The sequence below is a fragment of the Amphibalanus amphitrite genome, unplaced genomic scaffold (genome assembly GCF_019059575.1).
Source record: "Amphibalanus amphitrite isolate SeventyFive unplaced genomic scaffold, NRLGWU_Aamphi_draft 000131F_arrow, whole genome shotgun sequence".
Classification (NCBI taxonomy): domain Eukaryota; kingdom Metazoa; phylum Arthropoda; class Thecostraca; order Balanomorpha; family Balanidae; genus Amphibalanus; species Amphibalanus amphitrite.
This window is the reverse complement of record NW_024881626.1, coordinates 909,003-922,908: the sequence shown is the minus strand read 5'-3', so window position 1 is coordinate 922,908 and position 13,906 is coordinate 909,003. Positions and strand designations below refer to the sequence as shown.

Sequence of the window (13,906 nt, the reverse complement as noted above, 5' to 3'; positions counted from 1 at the left end):
CGAGGGATTTGTTGAGTTTTCCGCACGAGACCGAAGGTCGAGGGCGGAAAATTCAACAAAGCCCGTGGTCATGAATGAAACCAGAGTATATAGAACACCGGGGCCCTGTTCATGAAGTCTGCGGCCGCTGCGGCCGGCCGCAGGCTCTAAGCTCCGCCCATTTTTGAAACGTCATCACTCACTCGGCCGCAGCAGCGTTCCATGAACAGCGTCTGCTGCCGAAATAGTTTCCGACAATTGTTTACAACTGAAGCACACCGGTAGATAATTTGTTTACAAAATCGTTTCCATGACAACACGGCCTGCGCCTATTTGACTTCAGTGCGCCAAGTTCAGTGCAATTAGTTTTCTTGAGGCTCGGCGGTCGCTGGATTGCGGCCGCAGAGATCGCAGCGGCCGCAGCAAGATGATGTCATACATTCGTCATACTACATGAGCCCCGCCCCTTTTTGTGACGTAACAACCCGGCTGGCCGCAGCGGCCGCAGCGGCCGCAGCGACCGCCGGGGTTCATGAACAGGGCCCGGGTACAGTCAGAGTTTGGGATATGGTAGCAGTCAAATGTCGACAGAAATGGCGAACAAGTTACAAATAGAGGTAGGTTTATTCCACTGTTATACTTCCTCTTGAAAACTGTTGGCACACATGACGTCATAAAGTAAAAAGTCCTCATCTAAGGTCGTTAAGACGAATTTTTGACATTATTAAATAACAAAATTATATTGTGTTACCTGTTTTTTCTTATATTGTTCCAACGATCATTTTTTATTATCTCTATTGGCCAATTATTTGTTGATTACGTCATCTGGGGCCGCGAGTCGGCGAATGCAGTCGGTCGGAAAAAAACACGTGTTTTCGGCGGCCGAGGTAAACAAATTACAGTAAAGGTAGCTGTGGGTGATATGCTATTTCTATTATTGTTATTGAAATCGCGTCTCCTGCCGTCAGTACTTTTTCGTCGCAGTGATTTGCACTTTTAGAATTTTCTTCAATAATTGTGGTATTCAGTTCTGCCTCTGATTTGCAATGGCAATTATTATTTGAAGTGAAGAAGGCCTTGTTATGGCCCTGCACAATCTCGCTGAAAAGTGAAACTGAAACGGCTGGAATAAAAAAAAACAGTATTGCAACTGGTTTCAAATTATTCTTCAAATTTCCTCGAAGTCAGGCTTAGACCTATGAATAACATCAGATTTGCAAGCATGTTCAAACTGCTCCGTTAATCTCCAGAACATCAGGCTCTCTTCTGATGCTTACAATGCCTGCGGCTGTAACATTATGTTGCTAAGAATGGCAGTTCAGCAAGATGTATGTGCAGGCAGAGGCACTTAGCCAATGCACAATGCAGTGCAGATTAATTGTGGTGTGAATTTTGTGTGGATCAGTGCACAATGCGTGCCATGATGTGGTAAATGCCATGCCGAATGGCTGTGCTGTGATATGAGCTGTCAGCTATTTGTGTTTTTACCAATGCATTACCTTAGGCCTTTAGGGAAAAGTGATCAAAAGTTGTTGAGTGAAGGGGAACATGGAGAAGAGCATTTATTGTTTGTTTTTGGGAAGAAGAAAATCAATTAAACTTATGAACAAGAGGTGATCATGCATTGTATTATGACCCCAAATCAAATAGGATTCTCTCATGACCATACTAAATGCACAATCCTTAGCTGTTTGTGCACAGTGGAACCCGCTTAACCCTCGCCGGACTTATTGGTTTTCTACATACGCGCCGGCCGGGGGCCGGGGTGTGTGTGTGGGGGGGGGGGGGGCGGGAGGTACGACCCCATCTCGCCGTTTCGCCCCTAATGGAGCTAGAACGTCGCAGAAAAGACGAGCGTGTGTGTCGTTACGAGATGCAGCGTTTTGTACCCGATTTTAAGGTCTCAGGTCAACCGGTGACCTCTGAGGTCAGGTTAAGTGGCCCAAGGTACGGGTTCGGTTTTGGCGAATAACTTCACAAAAAATGATTGCAGGGCCGCGATTTTGACAGCATCGTATTCGCCCTGCTCAGGCGCGTCGAATGGTATTCTTTTTCATTTGGGTGAGGCCAACTTTGGGTGTTGACCTCGGGTCACGGTGAGGTCAGAGATCCTAAGGGCACGAACTTGGTCGAAGGAGGTCATGTCACATATCATTCGATTTGGCAGGTCTTCCCGAGTCTATTGGTGGCTTTCCCGACTCGCTAGCTCAATTTGATCAGAAGTTATTGTCGAAAAACGTATGACACTAGTGACGTCATCAATGACGTCATGCAAGCTCTTGGTGCAAAAATGAAGCATCGAACCTTGTAAAGAGTGCATGAAATAATCACGGTTGCGTGTGTTACAGCTAGTCTGAGATCGTTCTGGGCTCCAAAATAGCTGTTTATAAGTTTCCCCCATTGGCTTATAATGGTGACTTCATATGACCGGCCTGACCTCATGTGACCTTGAATAAAAAAGCGATACCGGCCCTGTGTGATATTATATATGGTGACTGACATTAGAATGGATGAGTTATTGGAGAAAATTTCTAACAGCAAGGTCCCTCAGCTATTTTTTTCTAGGATTATTGAGGTGAATGTTCGCATCTTTGTTTCTGTGACTGCTGTTGAGATAGGTATCACTTTGAGAAATTTTTAACGACATTTCCTCCGTATTGGACAAAAATTAATGATATAGCAAACAAAATATGACAATATATTCGCACAAAGAGCATCTGTGAATTATTGCATGGTCACTGTTGAGTGTTGATGCAATGCTATCTAAGAAATTTTCAGAAGGCAAATGAGACATCATTGAACATTAGTGTAGTTTCCATATAAGTGCAGAGTTCCCAAACTTGCAGCCTTTTTTCGTGTGATTGTGCACATTTCCAGCCTATGTGCGTGCTAGTGCGGAATACGTAGTTGCTAGATTGGCTGGCACAGCTTGTCAAGTGTCAACTCTGTGGTAAATGTGAAGATGAAGTCCAGTGAAGATTTTGAACATCTAACCTGACCTAACCTTACCTTTTAAGTTCTAACTCAAAGCTTTCAACCTATCAATATACTACCTACGAACCCACCAGCCTAAAACCTACAACCTAACTCCTACAACCTACCAAACTCAAGTCTACAATCTGGACTTCATCTACACATATATCAACTCTATTGCCTGATAATCTTTTCTTGTTTCACACAATCTTATGGTCTGATATGTCTTTCTGAAGCAATAGTCAAAGAATGTGATAAGTTAAGTAATTTTGCACAAATGGAGATAAATAAATTTATGTATATGAGTGTTTTTGAGCTAAGTTGTGTTTCAGTGGTGATAAATGGAATGCTGTCACCATCACATTGCATTGCCACCATGATCAAAGGCATTAGGAGCATTAGGAGACAGAAGTATTGACTATTGAGATGAGCCATCCATTTGTGTTTTTACCAATGCATTACCTTAGGCCTTTAGGGAAAAGTGATCAAAAGTTGTTGAGTGAAGGGGAACATGGAGAAGAGCATTTATTGTTTGTTTTTGGGAAGAAGAAAATCAATTAAACTTATGAACAAGAGGTGATCATGCATTGTATTATGACCCCAAATCAAATAGGATTCTCTCATGACCATACTAAATGCACAATCCTTAGCTGTTTGTGCACAGTGGAACCCGCTTAACCCTCGCCGGACTTATTGGTTTTCTACATACGCGCCGGCCGGGGGCCGGGGTGTGTGTGTGGGGGGGGGGGGGGGACGGGAGGTACGACCCCATCTCGCCGTTTCGCCCCTAATGGAGCTAGAACGTCGCAGAAAAGACGAGCGTGTGTGTCGTTACGAGATGCAGCGTTTTGTACCCGATTTTAAGGTCTCAGGTCAACCGGTGACCTCTGAGGTCAGGTTAAGTGGCCCAAGGTACGGGTTCGGTTTTGGCGAATAACTTCACAAAAAATGATTGCAGGGCCGCGATTTTGACAGCATCGTATTCGCCCTGCTCAGGCGCGTCGAATGGTATTCTTTTTCATTTGGGTGAGGCCAACTTTGGGTGTTGACCTCGGGTCACGGTGAGGTCAGAGATCCTAAGGGCACGAACTTGGTCGAAGGAGGTCATGTCACATATCATTCGATTTGGCAGGTCTTCCCGAGTCTATTGGTGGCTTTCCCGACTCGCTAGCTCAATTTGATCAGAAGTTATTGTCGAAAAACTTATGACACTAGTGACGTCATCAATGACGTCATGCAAGCTCTTGGTGCAAAAATGAAGCATCGAACCTTGTAAAGAGTGCATGAAATAATCACGGTTGCGTGTGTTACAGCTAGTCTGAGATCGTTCTGGGCTCCAAAATAGCTGTTTATAAGTTTCCCCCATTGGCTTATAATGGTGACTTCATATGACCGGCCTGACCTCATGTGACCTTGAATAAAAAAGCGAGATATACACGTTGTGAGACTTCTGGAGGATACTAGGTCCTGCAAGTTTCATCTCCTTGTGAAATCTGCTCTGACACTGAGGGCGTTGCGAACTTGCGGTATCTGAGGACCGTGCAGAGGTTCACTTATGACGTCAAAGGTCAGTGACCTGACCTGACCTGAAAAGGCTGCTGGTATTGCAAGATCCGGCTTGAATCAAAGGTCAGGTTCATCACTACTCGGTAATCGGTATGTTCCGAGCATTCGAAAAAGCAACCATCAAGATGTAATTGAATGATACCGTTTAGGATTGCACCTTCCCGCCTATCGCCAAATTTCAGCGTTTTATGTATGTACCATCGCCAAAGTGGATGCGGGTATCGATAGAAGAAAGATCAGGCTGTCGTATGGTACACTCGGTTTATACGTATCTCGACTAATCAGTTAATAAATCGACTTTTAGTTTTGCCTTCGAAATCGGTATCTCCCATAGGTAAAGCACTAGTGAAGGGAAAATAAAAAAACCTTCACGCTCTGCTTACGTCACCAGAGCGTGAAGCTACCAATGCCATTGACTGGGGGCCGAATGAAACATTCCGGCCCAAGTGTGATATTTATTTTAGCATATGATGTTTAATTTCCATATTTAAGCTTCTTTAACAATTGTACCTACATGCTTGAAAGAAGTGAAAAAACCAAGAACGAATATCAAGAACTAAAAAATGTACATATTCCCTGACCTTAAGATAATAAACCAAGCCGACTCAAGATCAATGTGTTCCATCCTTGTGTCTGGCTCTGAGTTGGATAATGGATTCATATCAAACCAAGAACATCTATTTCATATGTCATATGAGAAGCTAGAGTAACGTTCGTTTTCAATGTTAAAGAAGAGTGGAAGGTATACCATCCTGTGAAGTGAGCGCTTGGTTTTTTACCCATGTCAGTATGAATAAAGTTTTTACTGATCAATGTGAAATGCGTTTTTTGTCAATTCATTGCAGTTGTAAAAGGCATGAAATTGACGCCATAAATGTAGGTGATTAACTGATATGTCTGTACATTAGGATTTAAAATATAATGTTATTGAAAACCAACATTTACAATCTGTTCAATAGTTCAAAGCGACCAAATGCAACACGTAAGTTCACGTTAGATTTCTATCAGTTAAGCTCTTTTCCAGCGCCTTCCTCCGTCTCAGGAAATGCTTCAAAAGTTCGCTGATAAAATGTTTTGCCCATGGGCCAAAACCTTTGTCCAATTGCCTTCAACATTATGCGGTTTAATCAAAAAAGCTTTTACCGCACGCTCGCGCTAATGCTAAAGGCATACTTCGGCATATGCTAAATATGAAGAGCGAATTTCAGAGCCACCAGCTGTTGGTCTAGTCAAAAGTCGGCAGCATGCGCACATTAATCAGACATACCAGCACTGATGAAACTCTCCATTGGCATATCACAGTGGAATGTGCAGACAGGCTTAATTCATAGTGACCATGTACGTTCATCTAGCCTTTGGCATGGCCCAAGCTGCTGCGTAGCTGAGGTCAACCACATTTATCATCCTGCTATTGACGAGGGGAGGGGTAGCTTGACGCCCCCCTCCCCACTGACTTTTCACGATAACTCAAGAACTAGCACTGCGACCGCCTTAAAACCCTTCGTAGCTACTCGAACCTAAATGAAAGAGCAAGCTTTCATGCACAGTCGAGCGCTATGCTTGCTGTAAACAAAATCGTGAAATTTCAACAAGTCGATGCCACCCACCCACACGACATCTTTATACCTAAATGCTTAGAACTGTGCGATTTTTACAAAACATGTAGCCTTCCTTGAAAAACAACAATTTGGCCCGGAACTTTATGCGCAAGGTAATAACACCTATCATGTGCCCTTGACGAAGGTAATGAACCCATGTAAAGCTTTCTCATATGCGGACATAATTATCAGTCTTTTGGAAAATCAAAACAAGCCGTTGAAAAGTAGGACAGGATTTAAAGGGACTATCCCACCTTTAACATGGGGTTTGAGTTGAGATAGCCAAGTTTGCGGCGAGGTTCAGAAACCACTATCTATCTAGGTTGCAACCCCCGCGGCCTCTTGGTGTTGAAGAAATTCGTTCCCTTCATTTGAAAATGGGCCTTGTGCAAGGCCCTATCTTCAACATGGAGCGACCGTTAGTGTGACGTCACCTCGTTTAGTTATTCTGATTTAAATGGGTTTGTTCGTTGAAAAATCGCTTAAAACTTGGTCTGAACTTTGTTGTGGTGCCTACAGAGTAAAAAGAATCAGCTTTATGACAGTAATGTGGCCTGGGGAAGGAGGAAATTTTGGGCTGTGACGTCACATATTTGAAAGTTTGTGTTTGGAATATGGGAAGCCTAAGATGTTTAATGAAAAATAAATGCCAGAACCGTGTTCCTGATCATCCAATCTATAAAGTCGGGCACAATTTAACTGGTTTTAACAACATTTTAGAAGGTGGGATAGTCCCTTTAATTAACCCGCGCACCGACGGGGGTCTGCGCCAACTTAGTACCGACGGGGGGGGGGGCGGATGACCGCCCCCCCTGAGATCTCGAGAACGAAGCAAGATAGCGACAAGCGGTAAACGGCATCGGATACGCACGGACAAGGTCTACAATTTTTACTAAGGTCATTTTCAGGTCAGGTCAAAGATGACGTCACAGGGGTCGAAAAAGTCAAAATGGCGGCGCTAGATATGGAGAGGGTTTTTCTCGAATAACTTTCGAAGTAGTCAAGATAGGAACAAACTAAGGGCATCATCGTGATCCTCTCGTCAATCCGCATCGAATGATATATATGTTGACCTCGAAAGGTCAAGGTCAAAGGTTGACCTCAGGTCACGTGACCTCGAGGTCATCATGTATATCATTCAATGCGTCTTGACGAGCTGAACACAATGAGACCATCCGCGCGGCTGTATCTTGTTCCTGTAAGGAGTTATTGGCAAAAAACCTTTGGTGACCTTTGATGACGTCACATGACCTTACAGCTGCCCAACAGCAAAACAGACCTCAAGGTAGTGAAGGTTGATCGTATGTGAAGTCATGTATGGTATATGGGGCCATTTCGACCCGTTTTAGTGGTAAAAACAGGGAGTTGATTTTTCCCCCATTGACTTATAATGGGGAGGTCGCGAAATTGACCTGACCTTAGGTCACCGACATCAAAATTCCGAGATATACAAATTGTAGCTACTAATGACCTAATAACATCCTGCGACTTTCAAAGGCCTCCGACATCTACTGTAGCTCTGGCACGGTGACAAAGTTGCAAAAAAGTGACTTGAGGTTGGGTCATTCAAAGTGACCTGGTGACCTGACCTTAAAAGTTAGGAGGTTCAAACTTGCACACCATGTGTAAAATTGATGAGAGAATAGTCATACCAAATTTCGCGGCGCTACGCGCCGCGGTTTTCCCGCTATCCGCGAAAAACCTCAGGGGGGGGGGGCGGATATCCGCCCCCCCCCGTCGGTGCGCGGGTTAACGTACAGGTCAGTTCAAGGCTCGGAGACTGCAGGTACGCATTGCCACTAGCACCAGATATGTGCCGGTGCTGCGTTGCAGTCTCCTGCAGCGGTGTATTGGCAGCGTCATGCCGCTAACATCAGCTGAAGTCGCTCCACACCAGATGGCGCTGTCACCGACATAACAAAACATGTTACATCATCGCCAACCTATCTGCAGCATTTGTGCTAAACTTCAGCATTTGTGCTTAAGTCAAGTGTCTGTCTACTCCACTCTCGCGTGTGAATTTTTCTGCATTGGTCCACACTGGAGATGAATCTGCCATGGGAACACGTCTGGCTTCACTCTGCCACTTTACACGTGCCTTTTTCCGGATTACATGTTTTTATTAGTTAACTAACTAGTACAAACGTTCAGTTGTAGCATTGAAACGAAAATTGAAGCGTTCAGAAAATGACTTTTAATTTATGCTCAGTGGTTTTCAGTCCTGACTCCCGAACGGTATCGATTTTTACGAGTACCTACCTACACCCAATAACTTAAAATAGATAACCACCACCATATAAGTTTGAAATAGCCATAGCTCTACATATAAGAACCCGCTTCACCTGGTCGAGCGCATAAAGCTAGAAAGGACCAAACACCATTCGTGTCTATTCCAACCTACTGTTAACGCCAGACTCCTTGAGACCCTAATTTTTCGCGATTACTTTTAAATGCGTGAAGGAATTTCAACCAAGCTCAGGACATGGCCGTTTCAAGACAGGCCGAAACTTTTACAATTTAGATATTTTATCGCCATTTCAATATTTCAGGCACTTGTCATTGACTCGTAATGTTAACTGTTTTTCCATCCTGGATAGAGGCTTTCTACGTCATATGACATTAGGCTCCGCCCACGACTGCGGCATTGACCCGTGCCCATCAGCGACCTCTGTACAAACGACACCCCTGCCATCTGTGAAGGACTATGAATTTCGCTGACGCTTCACGTGCTATGAGTCAATTGCAGCAGACGGTCAAGTAAATGTTAGGCTCTTGTTGACTCTTGTATATAGGACCAAGAGGACCATCACTCCTCAACCTACTACTCAGTCGTGCTTCGAACAAACGTTAACGATTCCTAACAAATACGATTTTCGATGTAGGGTATCTGTTTGAAATACGAGCGAGCCGTATGATGTGAAGCTCAGGCAATTAACTTATTATTGCGTTGTTCGATGGTTACATAGCGATGTACAAATCGGCAGCTACTTGGTGACATCCGACATCCCATTATCGCATTATCTGCAACGCCATAGGCTTTAAAGGTAGTGTGCCACCTTTGAAAGATTTCCCTTTTTATTTTTCCTAGGATAAGAAGCTTCTGTTTTTACCTAATATCGCAAAAATAATCAAAAATGGGCCTGGAATAGTGCCTTTTTCGCCTAAAAGTTTATCGGTTTTTCGATATGTATAACAACTGTAGTGGGCTGGCGTGCAAACAGGCGTCGGCAACAATCGCAAAAGCGGCGCACATGTGACAATAAGCAAAGGTCATTATAGAGTTACGACGTACGGGAATGAGTTATCAGCTGTCTAATCGTAGACAACACAATATCGAGCCTTAAACTGTAAGCCTGTATTGTTATTGTTTCTTTTATTTGGCTGTCGAACATTATTTATGGTTTGAAATATGATTTTATGTAAAATAATTGATATGAAACAGCCGTCTCTTAAGTTATCACCCCATTTCACCACACGCAAATGGCAGAAATGACAATGATCAGCTGACGCATTTTTCTTGGCCGAAGTCAGAGCGCGCGGCCCGACGCACCACCACCGCACCGCAAAGTATGAGCAGAAGCCGCGCCCAAAGCCAGGGCGCGGTACTTTGGGCGCGGTCTACCGCACCACCTAACAGGCGTGTTCGAAACCGCAGGAGATGATGATGAACGGGTTTATCGAAACTTGATTGGATGAGCATATCGGTAATAGCGATTTCAGTGCGTGCATTTATTGTTCATAGTGGTGTGAAATGTGGTTGGGGTACGACCGACAACCCGTCGGGGCGAATTTCGCACTGGGGTACTCAAAATTTGAAGAATTTAAAGGGAGATAATGACCTTTTTCCACAAAATCTGAGTTAGGATCATTTTCTGACAAAACACAACAAGTTATAATGTAAATTAAAACCATTTTGCTCAATGCGGTACCTTGCCGCAAATATCTCAACTTGAAGTCACGTTAGCGGGGAGCGCTGAAAATGACCGTTGAATAAGTACTTACATCACTTTTTGGTACTTGCATGTAATTTTGTAAAATGAGCGTATTCCTTACATTTGATCTTCATCACATCATAGTTAGTTAATGGTCGTCTATAGTGCCTTCAAAAGATATTCATGGTTTGGGGGTGGTTTATGTCTAAATTTACGCAACTATTTTTCCTGTTCATCATCTGAGGCCATATGCTGCTATTTTAGTAGCAACGACTCAATTTTGAATCGGTCCCGCCGACTGCACAATAAAAGAAGATAGATACAACACTTTTGCGGCATCACTGAAAAACTTATGCAGTACTGTTATCAAAATTCTCATAACACCGTTCGACAAACCTGAAGTCTTTTTGAAATAAATATGCTTGTATTTTTCGCTTCAGGCTCTGAGGCCAAAATAATGAATTTCGTAGTCGCAATCGCAAGATTTGGCTGCGTTTCTGGCGCATGCCGTTCATTTGTGGCGCAAAATAATACTTGGAAACAAAGAAGAGTAGGCACTATGTACGAATCTAATTAATTCTAAACCGAATTAACTCTAATTCAAATTAGAATCCTTACAACCAAGCAACGACAAGGCGATAACATAAACAAAAACCCAAGCGTCGCTGTTTGAAACAAAAGCGCCATATACTGCGACTTTTTTATAGAGAAGGACAAGAAGGACAACGCATTTCGGTGGGTGTTACAAGTACTGCAAGTACTGCTTCTTTTTTGCAAAAATAAAAACCTTTTTCACATACGAAAATGTGCTAGGAAATTTTCATATTTTATAGAAACTACAGTAGAAATAGTATAGATGTCGAGTAATTTTTATTAAAGAAAAAAGAAAGCTCATTATCTCCCTTTAAGACGTTTCCAAGAGTTTTGAAGGTATGGATAAGTTCTAAAAATCTGGTTCTCCTTATCTGGGCCATTAACTCCATACGGTCCAGGAAAGCTGGCACACTACCTTTAAATACAGGTGAATATTTACTAACCTTATGTCAGTTAGGTATATGCCATCTGCCCGTCATTTGCAGCTTATAAAAAAATATATATATCAGCGAACATATCAGCATTGTAGAAGCAATGCGCATTGAGCATTTATGACTCCTTAGTCATCATGTCGCTCTCTGGGGACTGTCAGCCAAGACGCTACGCACAACTCCGCCGGCTTTCGGCACCGCTCGACCGTCGCCCGTCCCCGCTCCCCGCCACAGCGAGAGTGACCGCGCGCCGGCCCGAAACCGCCGCAGGCCAAGACCACAGAGGCGGGGCTTAGCTGTGACGTCATAACGTATCACAGACTGACTGGTGATAGCCTCTACACACCGGATGAAAATCTTGCTCGAAATTTAACATTACGAGTCAATGACAAGTGCCTGAAATATTGAAATGGCGATAAAATATCTAAATTGTAAAAGTTTCGGCCTGTCTTGAAACGGCCATGTCCTGAGCTTGGTTGAAATTCCTTCACGCATTTAAAAGTAATCGCGAAAAATTAGGGTCTCAAGGGGTCTGGCGTTAACAGTAGTGGTCTCCAGTCCAGGCCCCCACCGAAGATGTGCGGATTCAGTGCAGCACAATATTTATGCCCTGCAGGCGCAGTCTGAAATGATAGACCATATAATCATGTCACTCTGTCTTTTGAGAGATTCTGTATGTGACTTGTGAGGTTGAAGTGTCACACCGCCAACGTTTAGCGTCTGAGCAAGGCCCTTAAACTACCGGCTGAGTCCGGCGTCGATTATTACCAGTATAACGCCTTATGGGGCGACTAACGGAGCGAGCGAGAGGGTGGGCCTTGCACGTGCGAAATTTCGAGGGGGTACCTCCAACTGACTTGTGCACGGCACCCTACTAACCGGTCTCTAGCGATGTGCCAAATTTGAGCACAATCGGCCCAGCCGTTCTCGAGATCTGGAAGCGGCACCCTGCACGTGCGCACGTGCAAAATGGGTCCCAACTGACTTGTGCACGGCACCCTACTAACTGGTCCCTAACCGTGTACCAAATTTGAGCGCCATCGGTCCAGCCGTTCTCGAGATCTGGAAACGACCTCTGCACGTGCGCACGTGCAGCAGCACCCCAACCTTAACACATGCAGATGAATCATCAGATGGAGACCTAACTGTGTACCGAGTTTCAATTCAATCGGCCCAACCGTTGTGCCGTTATTGAGGTTGCAATTTTGGGGGTTCTTAAAAAAATGTCCAACTTTACCACGCGCCACGTGCGGTGGTTGGCAAGAACGCATGGTGGCCATCACACCACAGAACTTTTACGTCCAAGTGACATTCAGTACAGAAGACCGCTTGTCAATCGGATGTCCCGTTCCTAAGATATTAGCTTTTGAAGAGCGTCCCCACGGCCGGCCGGCCGGCCGCTCATACTCAGAAATTTCCGTTAATCTAAGGAAAGACTCCGCTCGCTTCGCTCGCTCCGTAATTACTCGACTGTGCTTGAGGTCGACTCCCGTGACTATATGCATACCAGCTAGTGCTGAATTGAATGATACTTGGAATTAATTGTCAACTTATAGAGTAAGTTTCGTGCCCTGATGTTGGCGGTACACCGTCACATCTACGCGAGCTCGACGTCAGCAGACTCAGACTGCTGTCACATGGTGCACGACGGTCACGTGCCAGATGACAGCACATGACAGCGCACGTGTCGTGTTTGTACACCCCATACGTGCCTCGAAGCCCCGAGCTGACCGGCTGACAGGAATGCCGGCAGACCGGCCTCGCGCTCTCCGTGGCCTCCGAGAGGCGAGGGAGACGCCGCACTGACCGCCCGGGGTCCCTGACCGGGCGACTGTCTGCACCTCTAAATCGACCCTCAGCGGCCCCAGCTGAGTGAATGACTGGCTTCCAGCCGTCCGTGACCTCGGGATGATATCCTCTCGGAGCACAGTCTCGCCATCGTCCTGGGTATACGGCTGTAGAAGTGTTTGTCAGCGAACACAGACCCGCAGCTGGAGCGGTGATCTGTCGGACCAGAGGTGCGCACAGGTGCCTTCACCTGTCTGGTCGAGTCGTGACCCCCTTACCTCCGAGTAGTCCTTTTGAGACATGCTGGTGCGCCCACGCTCGCCCTGTTCGGTCACATCACACGATTGGTCACTGTTACAGGTCCGAGTGACAACAAATACCGCAACACACGTCGCCAATCACACACAGGTCACAGCGGCCGCCTTCTCAGACAGGCGCCGCGCCATCTTGGACTCGGTCACTTGCGGCGCAGCCCGTCTCGCGCCGGTGCTGCCCTCTGCGCACGGTGGCGTCTCCAATGGGGCGGCACGGAGCCGCGAACAGCCAGGTGAGACTGAGGAATGCGGCGGGGTCGAGCGGAGCGGGAATGGGGCGCCGGCCGCTCGCCCGTTCGTCGACAGGGAGAGGGAGAGAGGGGAGGGGATAGACAGAGGGTAGAGCCATCGCGAGTGTAATGACGCCTGCACGCCACTTGGATTTTGCAGACTGACTGCACCTTTGATCTCGGAAAAATGACCATGTCGAGCTCAATTTAAGGTAGATCCGTTCCAGATTCAACGGGACTATTTACAGTTCGACATTTTGCAACGATAGTTAGAATGATGTCGGTGCATATTACCGTTTATCACGACGCATATGAACTGGCATCAGTCCTACTGCATCCAGTATATACGCAGAGTATGTTGTTACGTTCAAAGACACTTAATTTGATGTTCATGAGTCTACAATTTCTTTTTAAGGATGTAAAAAATGCTGTCAGCGTCATTAACCCGCGCCCCTGGGGTCTATGTATAACACGCCCCACTGCACTGGGGGGGGGGGGGCT

General features: G+C 45.5%; 1 protein-coding gene across 1 annotated transcript in view; it reads right to left on the bottom strand.

Moving 5' to 3' along the window:
• The window catches only part of LOC122381972 (tetratricopeptide repeat protein 28-like), a 75,197-nt gene extending 61,907 nt beyond the window's left edge, over nucleotides 1-13,290 (bottom strand). The window contains exon 1 of the mRNA XM_043366777.1: nucleotides 13,140-13,290. Coding sequence (XP_043222712.1) covers nucleotides 13,140-13,163 — 24 coding nt within the window. The 5' untranslated portion in view covers nucleotides 13,164-13,290. The remainder of the gene's footprint in view (nucleotides 1-13,139) is intronic.
• Between the last annotated feature and the right edge of the window lie 616 nt (nucleotides 13,291-13,906).